Genomic DNA, 18,760 nt, shown 5'->3' with positions numbered 1-18,760 from the left:
ATACTGACAAAGTTATTTGAAAACTCTCTACGAACAGGGATTACTGGATATAGTGCATTTTAAAGGATAGAATAACTGCAGAGTCATAGCTCTGCCTGAGACACCCAGAATATCAATAAAGTGTTCCATTACTGTAAAAGGAGAGAGAGACAGAGAGGAGAGAGGACGGGAGACAGATAGACAGCGAGGAAAGAATTAAATCAATGTATCCACGTGATTCAATTTACGCTACAATTTCACAGTTTCTTAGTGAGAAGCAGGTAACAGAATCCTTGACACATACATGTGAAAATGGGTGAAATTATATATATATATATGAATGGTGTGGAGAAACAAAAATCAAAACTAACTGAGTGAACAAGTGTCAACGAGGGCATGAATCAGAAAGGCGAGGAGGGGTGGGCTTCAGGAGACATCTTTAGATATTAAAGCAGTAATGTGGAAGCCAGTCTGGCCTCCTGCCAAGTGCTCTGGTAAAAAGGGTGGAGCTGTCGAGACAGCGAGAAAGACAGAGAGAGGCTGGGTCCATCTCTGAAGGGTAGGGAGTGGCCAAAGCGTGTATGCTGATAAGCGAGAAAGGAAGGGTAGGTGGGTGGGGTGAGGAAAAATGAGGGAGGGGGGAGGCGTAAGGATGATGGGATAGCCAGCCTGTGTGCATAAAAACCCCCAGCACTCCTCAGTCTGATGTCCTGTAGCTTCACGAGCATCTCATAGCCTCCAACTCTCCTTCTTTCCTCTGCAACAGAGAACAGAACAAGACCAACCATGAGCCACCACTCTTCAATGAATACCTCAACTTCCTATAGGCGCACCTTTGGAAGCCCACACCCCATCTCCATGTCCTCTTACTCCCCTGTGTCCTCCCGAATGCCCGCTTCCGGAGGGCGCTATATGCGTTCAATGCCACCTGTGGTTGCATCCCGCTCCACCACCTACCACCAACAACAGCGTTCTCGCTCCGGCGCCCAGCCCCCTCGCCTCTCCTACGACAAGGTGGACTTCACCCTCTCTGAAGCCATCAACCAGGAGTTCCTAACCACCCGCAGCAACGAGAAGGCCGAGCTGCAGGAGCTCAACGACCGCTTCGCCAGCTTCATCGATAAGGTGCGGTACCTGGAGCAGCAGAATGGTGCACTGCAGCAAGAGCTCAACCAGTTCAAGGGCCAGCAGCAGCAGGGTCAGCCCAACCGCGCCTCTGAGCTCTTCCAGGAGGAGGTGAGGGACCTGCGCCGCCAACTGGACGCCACCGGAAAGGAGAGGGACCAGTACCTAATGGAGAGGGACAACCTGGCTGAGGACGTGGTCCTGCTCAAGCAGAGGTACAACATGATGAGAAAAAAAAGTGTGATGCATGATAGATAGATAGATAGATAGATAGATAGATAGATAGATAGATAGATAGATAGATAGATAGATAGATAGATAGATAGATAGATAGGTGCAAAAGACAGAACCTTTAAAGAATGTATGGCTACAGATAAAACCATATTGTTCCAAAAAAGTCAGAGGTCAAACTCCTCCTTCCAATATTTCTTATTATATACGTTGAGCCCTGTGTGTGGGCTACTCATCCCCCATCACATAATTAATTGGCGCTGTTATAATTCACTGCACATGGTCCCCTTTAAGTACAGTAAAGGAGGAGAGTCCCCTGGCGTTTGTAACTTGAGTACTCCAGTGATGAGATTGCTGTAGGGCGTGGCACATGTCCAGACCGGACACCACAGAGCGGGAGCACGATAGAGGACACTGCACTACATCTTGCGCATAAGTTTGTTTCTATGTTTAAGTGTATATGTTTACTGAATGTCTTGTGCACTGGCAGGATTCAACAAAAATCAAGGAGAAGAGCCTCAGTACATGACAGCAGAGTGATCCACAACCTCTGACCCAGTACATGATGCCAAATTAGATAAGGAAGTGTTTGGTAACTCCACTTAGATGATGAAAATGTATGGACTTTTATAAAAACACACAACTATGAATTACACACACTGAGATGAGAGGAGACTGAGGCGAGGATGGATGGACCAGACACAGGGTGGGGCCGACTGAGGAGCGGCGAGAGAGAGAGAGAGAGAGGAAATAGGACGAGAGGAAGAGAGGTTGGATATCAGGCGTGGTGAGAATAGCGTCAGGGAAAATCAATGTGACTCAATGACTCCATTAGGTGTGTTTTCAGTGTCCCTTTATGCTGATGGGATAGTGCCAGAGACCCCATTAGGACAAAAGGACCCCTGTAACACAACATGAATTAAAGATGAGGAAGCAGGGCACGCTATGCGATGCTTTCCCCTCTAATCTATTTCATGTCCAGTCCGGACAAGACTTAAAATGACAGGACAGATGGAGCCCATCAGTCACAGAATAAGCAAATATATGAATTGGACATTGGGATATCATTTGTGATGACTCATTATCACAGTGCCTCATGGATTGTAACTAAGTTTGCATTATAAAATATATATTTCATTTAGTTCATTTAGTTCATTTTTGCAGGAGCATCAAATTACTTTTTGGATTGAGACATTCCACAAATGACTTCGCTAAAGCACATCCCACAATAAACAGATTTTATATAACTGCCCTGTAAATGTCACTCAAATTATCTGTACCCTGCAGTTTTTGTGACATCATTGTAGCCAATATCAAAACGACCATTTAAAATCTTTAAAAAAGAGGGTAAGTGTGTGTACATAACCTTATTGAGTGTGTACCGATGACCTTATTGAACTGTAGAGAAACCGCATTAGCTGAAAGGAGCAGCTGCTGATCCCACTGGGAGCACTCCCAACCCCTTTTTACAGGACAGTGAATTAACAAATTGATCCAGAAAGCTTTTTGCCAGCTGAGGCCCTGGTGCAACCTTAGACAGAAAGGGGGTTCTTGGTCAAATTTGACACATTCTCCCTCTCCCCTTTTTGTAAAAAAGAATATTGGTGCCTGAAGGAAATCCGTACATTGTTTGAATATTTTGTCTTGCTCTTTTGTCCTCAAGGTTGGATGAAGAAGCCCAGAAGAGGGCAGATGCTGAGAATAACCTGGTTGCTTTCCGCAAGGTAAACGGGCTCAGCTAGCTGCGCAAAATGGACAGCTGTGCTCTGTCTCCAACGCAATAGTGTCACAGTGACAGGGCAGATTTCTAAAAAAGAGACTTTTTTTGCGACACACTTCTTTATTAAAATTATTTCCCCCCTAAAGCTGCAGAGAGATGAAACACAAATCAAACTGTTGTTGATTAGAGTTACTCTTTTTGTTTCTGGTTTACTTGTTTTTTATCCTAAAAAAAAATCCACATGTATTATAACCTGGAATTTCTCATTATAATTTCTGCGCATTTAAATTTAATCTTGGAGGTACTGTAATATAATTTTTTTTAATGTATGTTTATGATGAGATGGTTCACTTTAATGGATGACATATTGCAGTTATGAAAACATCAACTATCTTTGCCTCATATACAAATTAGGATGTGGATGATGCCACATTGTCTCGCTTGGAGCTGGAGAGGAAGATTGAGTCTCTGATGGATGAGATTGAATTCCTTAAGAAGCTCCATGATGAAGTAAGTTTTTCCACTATGCTTGTATAAATGGAGAGGTTCTTTCTTATAGGACTCACGTATAACAGTATATGTTATCTAGACTGTAGAGACCATAATGGTAACATATGCTATATCTCAAGCACCAGAGATGCTGCAGGGAGTAATTTTTTGCAATTTAGAGCAAAATAATTTAATTTAGAGCATAAACACCAAAAAGGTTTTCAAATCAGATATGTTTTGAAAATGTTGGATTTTAGTCTGCAGTTGAAGTCTTCTTAAATCTGATGTGAAGATCTATTCCGAGAGCTTGTCTGTGAGAAAAGGCAGCAATATTGGCATGGCAAGCAGTTGCTTGGATTCAGCAAGAGAAAAATAAATGATTAGTTGAGTGTTTATCTGCATAGAAGTTGTATGAAATGTGATGTTTAGTGATAACAGCAGAAGAAAAGAGTAGGGGTCCCAAAACTGAACACTGGAGGATTCCAATGGTGAGCATGCATGGAGCTAAACTGGCTCCTTACACCTAAATTAGGGCTGGAAGATATGGAGAAAATCAAATATCAAGATATTTTTTATCAAATACCTCGATATAGAGTTTGCTAGCAGATTGCAGGGTTGACTAGATTTTTTTTTATAAACGATTATGATAAAGGCAAATAATTGAACAGTTAGAACAGTCTGGTAAGTTCAGAAAATATCATCACTTGACTTTTTCTGACAATATATTGTCTTTATCTTGGTATTCTCAGGAAATCCAGGACGTACAAGTGAGCGTCCAGACCCAGCAGCTGAAGATGGAGGTGGAGAGCACAGCCAGGCCTGACCTAACTGGAGCTCTGAGGGAAATCAGGGCCCAGTATGAAAACATTGCTTCAAAGAACATGCAGGAATCCGAGGACTGGTACAAGTCCAAGGTAGGCAGACAGACGCACTGACAGTCACACATGACCATACAAGCAAATATTCATTATTGTGTGTTTCATCTTTTGTTTCTGCAGTTTAATGATTTGACTGAGTCTGCAAAGCGCAACACTGATGCTCTGAGGCAGGCCAAGCAGGAGTCCAATGAGTCCAGGAGGCAGATGCAGTCTCTGAACTGTGAAGTGGATGCACTGAAGAACACGGTGAGGCAACATACCACCCGTCATTTGTCTATGTTAATCTATATCATTATATTATTACAGCTTCTCATCACGCCGTATGTGCTACCGTGTTTATCAGAATGAAGCTCTGCTGAGGCAGATGCGTGAAATGGAAGACCAGTTTGGCAATGAGATCGGCAACTACCAGGACAACGTGAGCAGACTGGAGAATGAGATCCACCACCTGAAGGATGAGATGGCTCGCCACCTTCGGGAGTACCAGGACCTCCTCAATGTCAAAATGGCTCTGGACATTGAGATCGCGACTTACCGTAAACTACTGGAGGGGGAGGAGAGCAGGTAAAAGCATACTTAGGCTCAGGTTCAATTTTTAGCTTTTTCAACATGATTTTTTGATTTCAATCACTGTAGATCTCTCTCTCTCTCTCTCTCTCTCTCTCTCTCTCTCTCTCTCTCTCTCTCTCTCTAATTAAGTCAAGTGTTTGTCAACTCACAGCTAAAAGGACCTAAATAAAGTTGATTCTGATTCTGAACTCAATCCTAAACCCTTCCCACAGGGTGTGGATGTTTGGGTCCTCCAGATAATCTAGTTTTCTGGCAAATAAAAAACAAACAAACATGCAAGACAGATGTATATACATTGCTAATAGCAACTCTATGCAAGTCTGACCTCAAGTAAAGCAAATTACTTTTCATTACAAATCAGTTTATAACACACAACCTTCATATTCCCTGGTTAGGATTACTGTTCCCATCGGCCATTTCAGCATGAGCAATCACCATGGTGAGCAAGGTAAGCTATAGTTCTCTTTTTTCAAAATAAGATATAGCGATTATACGTCTCTGGAATCGCTTTTACTTTTTAATTATGGAATTGCAAAGTGTAAGTGTCTGGAGGAGGGTTTCCCATTTAAATTTTTATTTCAGCAATATCTTTAATATAACTCTGCAGTACTCGCCTAAATAACATAACAAACCTGTGGGTTTATATCAAGTCCTTATTTTTTGGATTATTTCAACTTGTCTGTCAGTTTGTTAAGAGGGATGGCTCTAAATAATAAATAAATAAAATGCCCATGAGCCACAGCCAGCGTTGGTATGTAGAAGAAGCAAGTCAGAGGCTCAAATCACATTTGTAGCAAATTCAAAACACTTTACGTTGCTGCTGGCAACCAAACACAAATTGACCTGAAAATCCAAACGTAAAGTGATTTAAGATTCCCAATTAAATTGTCATTTTTCTAAACAGGATCTTTAACCTCCAACCTTTAGCAGCTTCTGTAACTGACTTTTAAGATCTTTGATTGTATGTTATTTTACTAAATGCACTTTGGGAGTCATATAGATAAAGGTAGACAAGCTTGTACCTTTGATCATTCCATCAGTTGGAGTTTAATGCTGCCTATCTATGAGAAAAATGTATCATATCTTTACTTCCAGAACCAGTGAAACCGAAACAGCATCTGCGACTTTGCTATTCTTTAGAGCTTATCCCTGATCAATAACAACTCCTGATAGTTCCACCTTTGAAGTGAATCTTTAAAAACTTCTATTTTGTGAATGCAAATGTGTCTGAATGTGAATAATCTCAGATTTGCATTAATCTGACTTTTGACAGACTATGACCACACTCCAAGCAGCATGAGCAAGAGGACTGTGGTGATCAAGACTGTTGAGACTAAAGACGGAGAGGTACAATGATTTATACAGATATAACTACCTTGGTATATTGATATATTTACTCATACCATATGAAAGTGAATCGGTAATAATCTGTTTTTTTCCCCATCAGGTGGTGAAGGAATCTAGGAGGGAGAAGGACAGAGAGTCAGTTCGCACCGACAAGGATGATGATGACGAGTAGAAAAAAATGATTAGAAAATGTGAAGGCCTGTGCCACGAAAGAAAAGAAAACAAACAAAAACAAGGAAAAAAATAGAAAAAACCTCAAACTCTGATCTAGTTCTCATTCCCACTTATGTGTTAAATCCTCTAGCAGACAGTCTCCAATTGAATGAATGAATCCTTTAGACAGTGTCACTTTGGTGCTATTGAAGCCGCCCAACTTTTGTTAAACACTTGTGTCATCTGTAGGGCTAAGCAAAGCCACTTTAATAACATACCACTTGAGGCCTTAGTTTACAGCGCAATCCCATGGAATCCTCAGACGACAACATGTTTGTAGCAGAGTATTAAACTACAGGTTGGAATAGAATGTTTAAATGAAAGATTTTAGTAGTTTGTGTCGTAGATACGACTTACTAACAAAACTTCAGACACTGCCGCCGCCCATTGGTCAATACACCTTAAAAGACAGACTGATAATAAATGGACTTATTTACATTTGTTTTAGAAGCTTTGCTATCCTCTTATAGTGCAAACGAACAAATCAACAGATACATGGATTATTAATAAACATGCAACACACTGGAAAATGTTGACACTGAAAATATGACAAGTAACCAACTGAAAATAATTTAGCTGAATGTGCTTTGCAATGATGTGTGTATCTGACACTATTGATGAATGAATATGCAATTGAAAATAAACTTAACTGCAGCAAATCTGTTTTGTCTATCCACATAACCCATTATGAATATACATCAACAGGTTTTTGGGGGGTCTTATACTAATTTCCTTTTATTCTCAGCAGTGTTGAAAACATACAAATGTGTAACGCCTCTTTAAACCCAAGAATGAAAACTTTCACCACTTGCCATCTTTATTTATTTTTTATTTCAGTGCGAATGACGGAGCTTGGTGACAAAACATAGATACACTTTACATTGAACAAAGAACATTTTCAGGCATAATAATAAAGTAGCCAAATTACCATGTGAGTTACTAAGGACGTTTGTAAACAACTGCAAATGACGAGTTTTAGTAAAAGGAAGTCCTTACCCATTGAATTCCTCTGCCCTACGTACAACCTTCTAGGCGACACATTTGCTAGCCCTGCACGTATACAACACGCAAAGGTCAACTGTGGCTTTGGTCCTACTTTCTTTGCCTCAATCTGACACTGCAAATTCATTGATTTTGGTTAATTTAGAGGTAGATTCTGTTGGAAATACACAGACTGTACAAAGTCAGATCGCTAAACCTTGAGAGGCACTGCCTGAAATACCGAACTCAGGGCAAAAATACCTGGGGAAAACATTGTACATCCGCTTCCTGTCTACTTCAGTCTTGGCGCGAGACTTGTCCGATTCTCTCAGACAGCAACAACTTTCACAACTAACGGAAAAGCTCTTAAGTTTACACACCAACGGCTACTGAACACGGAACCCGTCGAGTTCGATCTGGTAAAACAATCACTGTTGTTTGTCTTTATCTGAAGCAAGATTCCAGAAGTCATTGCGCGGTCAGACCGCTGTAAACTGAAGCTAACGTTAGCTGTCTGTGGCTACATAACATTAGCATTATGTGGAGACAAGCCATCCTTTTGTAGATGAAGCTAGAGAGACCCCTTGGCTAATATAAACCCTTGACTAGTGTAACGTGTCATGTCACAGTGAACATTTTAATGTCCCGAAGATTTAACTACAAGTTACCTAACTTTAGTAACGTTACCCACTTTAAAGTACTCAGCTCAATCAGGTTCAAGTCAATCAGTTAAATGCTTCTTAGTTTTTAATGTCTTGTGCTGTATAAAACACAACGTGTAAATAAAGTGTATTATTATGTATATTATGTGTTAGTCGCTCTGTATCCTACTGTACTGTGTGGTTGAATCCACTGAACCTTCACCTTTAGGCTGTCTGATGGTGAGTGGACTTATTCAGGATGAACTGCGAGCTTTTGGCAACGTGCAGTGCTCTCGGCTTTCTGGAGGGAGACACGTATCACAAGGAAGCTGATTGCTTAGGTTAGTATTTCTTTTACATACACGTTCTGCATCATCAGAGGGCATGTTGATGATATGTTGATAATATCAACAGGAAAACTCCTTTCCTCCTCCTAACTATTATTTTTATGTGTTGCAGAAAGTGTAAAAGACTTGATCAGGTATTTACGCCATGAAGATGACACCCGGGATGTCCGCCAGCAGCTGGGTGCAGGTCAGATTGTACAGAATGACCTTCTGCCTATTATCATCCAGCATGGGCAGGACAAGCCCTTATTTGATGCCTGCATCAGGTATAAACACTAACATGGAACTTTTGTCTTCAACTTAAAATGTTTGCTGATGAATAGTTGTGAATGAGGGGGACATACAACCAATTTGTTAATATATCGTAATAGGGTCGTCTAAAATGAAATATTGATACACTAATGCCAATATTGTGATACATTATTGCTTGCTATACTAGTACCAAGTATTGTTTTATTAAATATAATATTGTCATTATATTGGCTGACTGTACTCTGTTTTTCCTCAGGCTCATGGTCAACCTTACTCAGCCTGCCATGCTTTGCTTTGGTAAAGTCCCTGATGACCCAGTGTTTAGACATCACTTTTTACAAGTGACATCTCATTTACAAGCATGTAAAGAGGTACATTCATCATAGTACAACAATCAGAAGTTATGCCATTACGGTTTATAATTTACTGGATTTTATAATAATAAGTAATATTTGTGTCCTTTTATTTTCAGGCATTTGCCAGTGAAGCAGTGTTTGGCATTTTAAGTGAGACATTATACACGCTTCTACAACTGGTGAGTGTTTCAATGGTAAAAAAAAATCAACAACATTTCTTTTTTTTAATTCACCGCACCTGTTTCCTACAATATGTCAGTAAAATGTTTCTCGTTATTCACGTGTTTCTTTCTGTCTATCCCAACTCACTTTCTTCTCTTTCAGGACTGGGAGCAGAGGCAGGAGGAGGATAATCTGCTCATAGAGAGGATCCTGCTGCTGGTCAGAAATGTGCTTCATGTACCTGCAGACCCCTGTGAAGAAAAGGTCTGACATACACATACTGACACATACTGATAAATACAGTATATTAGACTTCACCCTTCATCTCACCTTCTTCCCTAATGTCTGTCTTTTCGGTAGAAAGTGGACGATGACGCCAGCATCCATGATAGGCTGCTGTGGGCCATTCACATGAGCGGCTTCGATGACCTGATCAAGTTCCTTGCGTCGGCCCAGAGCGAGCAGCAATGGAGTATGCATGTGTTGGAAATAATCTCCCTCATGTTCAGAGACCAGGTTAGAGAGAAGAAAACCCCTTGGAGGCACACGCACAGGTTTCCAACTGTCCTGTGTTTGAGCTCTTCTTCTTTCCTCACAGACGCCGGAAGCTTTGGTGAGCGCCGGTCATGCTCGTTCATCTGAAGAGAAGCACAGAGACTCTCAGGAGCTGGAGGCACTGAGGCAGAAGGAGCATGCAGCCAAACGCTCCCGCACATTACAGAGAGGATCCAGGTACGATCGAGCCCGCATAAAGTCTCCGCGTTCTTTATTCTACAACCAAAATGTGTTTTATTTTCTATCTTGGTCTGAAAAATCTCATATAGAACCCCTGCATGTTATTTACAGAAAGCCTTTGTTGATGTCCCACTACTTATATGGCTTGTTTGAAGTACTGGAGCTTAAAAAATAAATGTATGCTGTATTCTGTTTGTCCGTGTGTGTCAATGTTATTCTTTCAGACACTCTCGCTTTGGAGGGTCCTATGTTGTTGAAGGCCTCAAGTCGATTGGGGACAGAGATGTGATTTATCACAGAAATGTTCATAATGTGAGTATTGAACTCCTGTAGCTCATCTCTGTTACCAGGCAATCTTGGTGCAGTCAGCCATGCAAAAAATGATTTCATTATGAATCTGAAAGTTTTGTTTTTCTTCTTCTTCTTTTTTTTTAGTTCAAAAGCTATACTCACGACACGGGCAAAGCAGTGAGACGTGTTCCCAAGAAGAATCGCCAGGCGCGGGAATGTAAGGACAAACGCCGCTCGGCATTAAATGTTCGACTCTTCCTGCGAGAGTTTTGTGCGGACTTCTTGGAGAACTGCTACAATCGCCTCATGTACCTCGTCAAGGTCAGCTGCTTGAACATTAAGGACTAATTTGTAGCACCATTACAACAATTATACAAATGGTAAAAAGGCCTGAAAGTGTTTAAATACATTTTTATAAAGATATATTGTCTCTGATATGTTCAATAAGTGACTCATAAGTCAATTCTTAGTGGTTTCTTAAGTTGCTGTGTTCAAGTACGTTTTAAGCACAATGCTCTCAACACTTTATATTTGCTTGTCTCCTCTATAGGAGAGTCTCGTTCGAGAGCAAACTCAGCAACACGATGAGACGTACTACCTCTGGGCCCTCAGCTTTTTCATGGCTTTCAACCGGGGCAACGGTTTCCGTGCAGACTTAGTTTCCGAGACCATGTCCATCCGTGCTTTCCATTACATCGAGCGTAACATCACCAACTACTATGAGATGTTGCTAACAGACCGCAAAGAGGCCACGTCCTGGTCACGCAGGTAAGATCATTAGGAAGCTTGCTAATAGGGAAGTGTCAAACCTGTGCGTTGTTCCCAGATTGACGTCACTTGTTCTTCGTAGGATGCACCTGGCTCTGAAGGCATATCAGGAGCTGCTGCTGACTGTGAACGAGATGGACCGCTCACAGGATGAAAGCATCCGTCAGAGTTCTAGTGTTATTAAAAGTAAGATGCTAACAGAACGTATTACCGTTGAGTACTCTTTTCAGTTATGAGATATGAATCAATGGCGTTTGCACATGGTCTTATCACTGCATAATGCTTCCAGTATGAGGACGTGGTACTTTGTTTTAAATCTTGTTCTACGGCTCAAATAGGAATAAAAAGGGTTTGTATGTTGTATACCTTGTTGCCTCATCTGTTTGCCTTCACTTTCTAGGCAACATATTTTACCTGATGGAATACAGGGAGATTTTCCTGACCCTGCTGAGGAAGTATGATGAAGCCAAACAGCCTCACTCCTACCTCAAAGACTTGGTGGAGTCCACTCATCTCTTCTTGCGCATGTTGGAGCGCTTCTGCAAAGGTCGCAAAAGCTTGATGGTTCAGGTAAGTGCCCAATTTGTAATGTGTGTAAATTCTTGCTGTTAGTGTCTGCTTAACATATTAATATCTAGCGCCGCTGACTTTGCAGAAAAAGAAGGTGAGGCGGAAAAGGTCTCACGGTAAAAAAAAGCCCTCGGCTGCCGATACTAGTCCAGAGGCCCTGGCAGAGATCTGGAAGGTTGTGGAGGAAGAGCTGAAGGCTTCAGGGTTTCAGGTCAGTGTGAGAATCAACCTCTAGGGGCAGCAGAGTGCCCCCCCCCCCCAAAAAACACATTCGTCTGACGTCAGTGAATTGAAAGTCTTTTCCAACGCTGAATACAACCTTCCTGTCTTCTGTGTGCAGTTGTCCGAATCGTTAACAGAAAGCATTGTGCCATTTGATGCCACATCTGAAACTCCGCTTGAGGAGCAAAAGACTGAGGCCATGGTGCGGGTGCAGGATGCTCTGCTGGTTCGACTGGCACCAGAAGCGCTGGGGCTGCTGCGTGCTGCCAGGTCTGGGAGACTCAACATGCCGTCGACCCCTCACACTAATCACACATGTTAAGTTATTTAAGTATTCATTATCGTCTTGTCATTCTCAGAGAGGTGTGGCCAGAGGGAGATGTGTTTGGTTCTGCTGATGTGGAACCTGAGGAGGAACTGGAACTCCTTAAGCAGATCCTGCATGCAAACCTGCCAAGTACGTCTTTTTTTATATAATCGCTTTTATTTACGAGATCCTTTGTGTCACAGCATCTATGCAGCATTCATACCGTTCCTTCTGATTTCAGGGTCATCTCCTCCTGAGCCTGCAGCAGAGGAGGAGGACGATGCAGCAGAGTTAGAAGAGGAAGAGTTTGAGTCTGTCCAGGTTTCCGAAAAAGAGTTTGACTTCCTAGACTTTATCAAGAGGTGGGGAAACCGGTTGTATTTCAGTAACCTGCTGCCAATGCTTGTGAAATAGTGCTCTTGTGACCCTCCTAATGGGGCATGTTGCCCTTCTCTTACACCTCACAGGTTTTCCAACCCCAGTATTGTGCGTCCATACCTCCTCTTATTAAAATCATACTCAAAAAACACACCTCACACGAACCACTGCATCGCTCGAATGCTGCACCGCTTGGCTGTGGACCTCAAAATGGACGCCCAGATTTTCCAGCTGTCAGTCTTCAACCTTTTCAACAAGATCCTGAGTGACCCCGCTGCTGCTGCTTATAAGGTGCAGGAATGACATGAGGAAAATGCCCTTCTCTGTTGTCAAGCAAGCTGTTTGCGATACAAGGGCAAGTGTGTACGACACACAGGAGCTTACTTTTATTCTCTCCTTCACAGGAACTGGTGACCTTTGCCAAGTTTGTGCTGAACCGTTTCTTTTCTCTGGCAGCACAAAACAACAAGGCATATGTTGAACTGCTGTTCTGGAAAAATGTGGGAGCTGTTCGTGAGATGACTGAAGGCTACAGCAACGACGGGTTGGTGCTTGTTTTTGCGTGTCTGCCATTGTGTGTCTTGTTAAGCTGACTATTGTTGCCCAGTTACAGGTAAAAGATGCACATGTGTACAATTCCAAGACATTTATTAAAACAAATAGCAAAGATTTGGGTTCTGCTATTTGAAATATCGCATCTCGTTCTAAATATGTCAGAGAGGGAACGAAACCAACGTGGACTGAAGAGGAGGAAGAGGAGTTGCTCAAACTTTACGAGGAGCACCGTCATTCTGAAGGTCTGCGTTCTTTTGATTGTTGAATTTTAAGTTACAAGACACATTTGCACACATACTTAAGTGTCGATTTTCTTCATTGCCGGTCCATTCTTGTGTTCAGTGCCAGATATAGTGGAAGCTCTGCTGCCATTACTCAGCAACAGCACCCGCACTCGGCGCCACGTAGTGGTGCAGCTGGTGCATATGGGTCTGGTGGAAAATGCTAAAGCACTGAAGAAACAGAAGTATGTACTCCAGACAGAATCAGTAATATACTGATGGTAATCTAGTGAGGAATATATTGCAGAATTGGTTCTAAACATTGCAATTTTGTTTTGTCTTCCAAAAGGAAAGGTACCCAGATTGTTCTTTGGACTGAGGAGCAGGAGGAGGAGCTGCAGATGCTCTACGAGGAGTACAAAGACTCTGATGGTACTGGACACCGTATTATCATTTGATAGTACATGGGAGAAAACTGAAGTAGCCTTTCAGTGTACCTCTGTCCTCAGCGCCAGTCCTTGTACAACAGTCTCAGGAATGCTAATACGTGCTTTTTGTGGTGACCCTCTTTTGTGATAAAACTGTATTTTCACAGACGTGCTGGGTAATCTCATGAAGAAGCTCACTGCCAAGCGGTCCCGTGCACGTGTGGTGGACAAGCTGCTCAGTATGGGCTTGGTGTCTGAGAGACGACAACTTTATAAGAAGAGGAGTCGCAGTGCTCATGAGAAGAGCTCTGGAAAAAGAATGGTAAACTTATTTTAACTACTTCTTATTACTGATCCATAACACAGTTATCATCTTATCTTTTACAATAACACTCTGGACCAGATTCAGAAATGGGAAACTAAGACAAGTATATGTTTAATACAAATAAATATATATATCAAAAATAGAAAAATAACATCTATGATAAGAAATAGTTTAAGAAATGGTGCTTCAATAAAGGTCACTTTTTCTCTTTTAGACTGAAGAAGAATTCCTTGAAGGACTAACACGAGGCGTACCAGATGATCCTGATGACAGAGACGATGAAGAAGATAAGGAAGAGGATGAATCTGAAGAGAGTGACGAAGAGCAAGAAAAAGAAACACAAAATGGGAAAAGGAGGATCCAGAGCCTGCCCTCTCCAGTGGAGAGGAGACCTGATGTCGGCCCCATAGTGTATGCTTTACGGCAGGAGGGTGAGACAAAGGCCCTTTGTGTGTTAAGTGGTTTCAAAAAGTACATCTTTCTTTTCCTCCATTATGCACTCTTAGGAGTAGTTTCATGCTGTTGTTTTCTTTTTTATAACAGACATGTCTGGACCTTTGTTATGGTTACAAAATAGTCTGTACAAAACAGCCGAGGACCGAAAAGCAGATGGTAAGTGCAACTGTCCCAAAAGAAAGTATCCAAACAGTTATTTCTTTATTCTATTTCAAGTGGGTTTGACTTTCCGTCAAGTTACAGGATGTGTGAAAAACGTATATGTAACTAACTAGTGCTGTTTGGTCTGTTGATGTAATTGTTCTGAAGATTTGGCCCTGGCTGTGCCACTTGTTCCTCTGTCGGAGGCGAATGAAGACGCCATGGAAAACAAGAGCTTCCTGAGGCTGTTGCGCAAACTGGGAATGCGGCCACCTGCAAATGAACAGGTGTGATATTTCACCATTGATAGTCCTTGTTCTTTCATTTAAGACTGTGTTGGAGTTTCTCTGTTTGATTGCAAAATCATCTGAAAAAAATACACCTGATGGCAAAATACTATACAGCTGATACCTTTACATTAAATTGAGTTGTTTTTTACTTTTCTGTAACCAGGAGACTTTTTGGAGGATCCCAGAAAACATCAGTGTAGCCCAGCTCCAGAGTGCAGCTGCAGCTCTCAGTCCAAGAGAGGAAGAACCTAAAGGAGGCGGGGAGCAAGACGGCTCCAGGAGTCCAACCGGAGAATCCCAGGAGGAGGAAGAGGAGGAGGTCTCGGGTGAACAGCGAGCTCAGGCTCTGAGAGCTCTGCTGCTCACACGCAAGAGGAAACACCACACCTTGGAGCATACAGGTATGCATGGGAGCTTCAGATTCTGCAATTTGTCTCAGATGACCGCTGTAAATTACAGCTCTGTCATGTAGGTGAGCGTTAAATGACATGCCTACTAGAATAGCCTGCTCTGGCTAAACTAGCAACCACAAATGTGGTGTTACATCATTTTAAATGTAAAAATCACTGTTTGTGCTTCAATTTCCCGAGAATATAACAGAAATCCAGTCAAGTGCTGTTTTAGCCTTGAACTGGAGAAGCAGCAATGTAATTGTGACCGTAAAAAAAACCTTGTTTTGCATCTCAAAATGTCAGACATATGAAACATAAAACATCAAGTTTAAAAAAGGACAGTGAGAATTACACTTAATATGAAGTTCCTTTGGTATAGCAGTTTCAAAGATACTTCCTACCGCCTTCATAAGCGAGATGTGAAGCCATTGCATGAGATGAGTCGAGGATTGAGATGACTTTGTTCATTTATTCAACTTTTCTCTTGTTTTTAGCTCCTGTGTCAGATTTCAGTCCTACTGAGGATACAGACGATACACTTGAGAGGTGAGGCATCGTTCTATGTTTTTTTGTTAATCAGTTAAGCCCCACAGCTGAGAAATATCTAATTATAAACACTTCTTAATCTATTCCTGTTCACATCAGGTCCCGGGAGAAGACCTCAACTAAAAGAAGCAGGGTGTCGGACGACGACGATGAGGAGAATGGTATTTTAATGTGTTCGTTAAGAGGTCACTAAGTGGGCTGTCGCAACACTTGTAAAACTAAAGGTCGTCACTCCTTGTTTCATGCTCAGCTTAGCAGCTGTGCTACGGGAGTCCGGGGCCAGTAACGATCCTCTGATTATATTGGTGTTTAATCATGACTGAGCTGCAGCATTTTGGCTCACGCATTACTGTCTTTACAGGGGACGACTCTGCCGTGGCGGTGGATGTGGAAGCGAACGGTGATTCAGATTCAGACGGGGAGGATATCTCTGCGCCTGTGAAGCGTAGACGGAAGCTGGTCTTAATTGATGAGGACGACGATGAGGATTAGTGACTTTCTGTAATGGACTGTAAACACTGCAGACGGGGGAGTCATAAAAGGTTCTTACTTTGCTCAAAGGTGGATACACAGCCCTCTGGAGGTCTGTAGTCCAGAGAGGAGAAACTATTAATGGAGTACCAACCCAAAAAAACAGGTCCTTAGACCGCCCCCTTGTGAATACATGGATCCTGTTAAGCAATTTCATGTCGTCATCCCTTTGGTAAGCTTGATTGGTGCCTTTTTGTAGTTATGGTGTATAAGTTCTGACTTCTTTTTTTGTTCATCGTTCCTGTTCTCTTTGCATCCTCAGCGTGTACATCATACAGGTTTCATCTGTCTGTGAAAGATTTGCATCACAGGATTTCATCTATAACTTTGAGCTGCACGTTCATTGTTTCATTATTTTAGTAACATTACCTTTTGGATTTCAGAGTAAAAGAATTCATGCCTACGTATTAATAAAAAAGCACTGATGTCAAAATATTGGCTCACTGGCAGCTTTTGTTGTCATTTTGTTGCACTGCATCATTTTCAACAGTAGAGGGCACTTAAACGTTAAACTGTTGCGTTTGTGAATTCCTTAAAAATGATTTGAATACCTGTATGTAGAATATCAAATTTAAACTCTTGAATATATCGTATATCCCTTTTAAATTTAGTTTTTCAGCAAAACTTTTAATTTTTTTTTTATCTCTGTAGTGCGTGAGAACAGCCTCGGATTATAATCTCAATCTGTCCATGTGTGTTTTATACTTCTGCAGAGATGACATGAACAGATGTATTTGGAGTGAGCTTTCTTCATAGAGGATCCTGTATCTGTATATGTGTGCAGTTGCTGCCTGTAGTCGTCCACGTATTGCAGCTGTGTCGGAGGTGGTCTCCTGTCCCCACATCTGGACCATGTTAGTAACTTCCTGTCACAGCATCTGTTCTGCCCCCATCCCACAGAGCCACAATGCAGCCCTGGCAATCCACAGATACTGCCGTGAGGGAAGCGTGTGAGCTCAATGGTGGGTGGGTGTAGTTCATGAAACTTCAGAGGTTAAAGGTGTATCTCTTCCTCTGCACAGAGAACTGTCCCAATATGTCCCCATGTGTTAACCTAAACCAGGCTTGGACAGTCTGTAGATTGAATTTACAAGGATGACTCATTGTTTTGTAACCAGAACATAAAAGCCTGGAGGCTGTTTTGCATAAATGTTGGCAACAGACGCATTATACAGTCATGTCATTTAATCAGGCAAACTTTCAGCAAATAGAAACCATACTTTTATTAGTGAAAATGAAGACTTGGCTTTTCATTTAGAAGCTACAAAAAGTCACGGAAATCACCCTCAAGTGTTGGAGTTGATATGTTTTCTTGAGAAATGACAGGTTTAGGATTTAACAATATATTAGGTAGAAAATAGGCATTAAAAGGTATTTCAAGCATAAATGACCCTCAAAAACTCAGCCACAGTCAGTATTAATGTTGCTGCTTATCCACAAATGGATCATTCATTTTTAAATCCCGCAAAGGTTGGAGAAGCTCTATGTAGGGAGTCTCCTGCTTGGGTCACAGTCTAATTTAGGGAAATTTTCAGGGAAATGTATGTGAAGGGTGGAGGAAAAACAACCTCATTTGTTTGTCACGTTTTTCCCAGAACTCGCTCGGGTTGAACTGAGATTCATATCTCCACACAACACCATGCACACGTAGCCTTTACCCATCTGTTTTCATGTGTCGGGTAGTTCATAGAGGGACATTTCTTTGTGGAACCTAGAAGCCATGTCAAAGTAATAATCTCTAATCTTAACGATCTGCTAATCAAGTCAAACTTGACTGAACAGATCATAGAATTAGCTCCATTTGTAAATGTAGACTGTGAACGCCCTGCAAATGGTGAACAAGGAACACCTGTGGGTATAGCTGTTCAACTGTTAGTGTGGTGGCCCTGCAGTCTATGGTTGTTGCTATAAAAATACAACTCCCTGGCTCACACACGTGCAAGTACCTCCTCCGGTTGACCCTGTGGTGCAAGCGAAGTGCTCCTACAGTCTCAGCCTCACAGCTGTAGCTCATTCCTTCTGAATGTACCAACACAATCCATTCCACAGGGTCTTATGTCAACAGTTGCTGCTCTAAACAGCAAATACCCAACCATCTTCAGTGTGTAACTATGAATACAAAAGAAGAAAATAATGAGTTGGCCTCTAATACATACAACTTATCTGTATAGTTCATGTCTTTACCACTTTCTAAAAAAGGCATCCTTTAAAAAGGATTTAAAAATGGTATTTTACTAATAAATTATCAGTTAAAAGCCATCTGAGGATAACTTCGGAGTTGTCAGGCAGTAAAAAAATATTTTAATAGTCCTG

General features: G+C 41.7%; 2 protein-coding genes across 2 annotated transcripts; both read left to right on the top strand.

Moving 5' to 3' along the window:
• Positions 1-684: 684 nt before the first annotated feature.
• prph (peripherin) lies at positions 685-7,201 on the top strand (the record flags this gene model as incomplete). Its single annotated transcript, XM_079186113.1, is given in 10 exon segments — positions 685-711; positions 715-1,319; positions 2,999-3,059; positions 3,470-3,565; positions 4,294-4,458; positions 4,543-4,668; positions 4,766-4,986; positions 5,388-5,440; positions 6,266-6,339; positions 6,440-7,201. Coding segments are annotated over 10 exon segments (1,500 nt in total). The 3' UTR covers positions 6,512-7,201.
• Positions 7,202-8,427: 1,226 nt separating this feature from the next.
• Positions 8,428-16,865, top strand: timeless (timeless circadian clock). The gene is made up of 29 exons (XM_079156644.1): positions 8,428-8,515; positions 8,634-8,787; positions 9,030-9,144; positions 9,246-9,308; positions 9,454-9,555; positions 9,652-9,807; positions 9,890-10,023; positions 10,251-10,338; positions 10,462-10,638; positions 10,868-11,085; positions 11,168-11,271; positions 11,486-11,655; positions 11,741-11,866; positions 11,996-12,147; positions 12,237-12,334; positions 12,426-12,546; positions 12,652-12,853; positions 12,967-13,106; positions 13,280-13,359; positions 13,460-13,583; positions 13,688-13,770; positions 13,934-14,088; positions 14,306-14,522; positions 14,635-14,703; positions 14,857-14,975; positions 15,142-15,379; positions 15,865-15,916; positions 16,016-16,077; positions 16,278-16,865. Exons 1-29 carry the CDS (start codon positions 8,434-8,436, stop codon positions 16,406-16,408), a joined length of 3,732 nt encoding a protein of 1,243 aa, XP_079012770.1. The 5' UTR covers positions 8,428-8,433; the 3' UTR covers positions 16,409-16,865.
• Positions 16,866-18,760: the final 1,895 nt, after the last annotated feature.

This window comes from Pholis gunnellus, assembly GCF_910591455.1.
Source record: "Pholis gunnellus genome assembly, chromosome: 3".
NCBI lineage: Eukaryota > Metazoa > Chordata > Actinopteri > Perciformes > Pholidae > Pholis > Pholis gunnellus.
The sequence above is the reverse complement of the archived record's forward strand: the minus strand, read 5'-3'. Positions and strand labels throughout refer to the sequence as shown.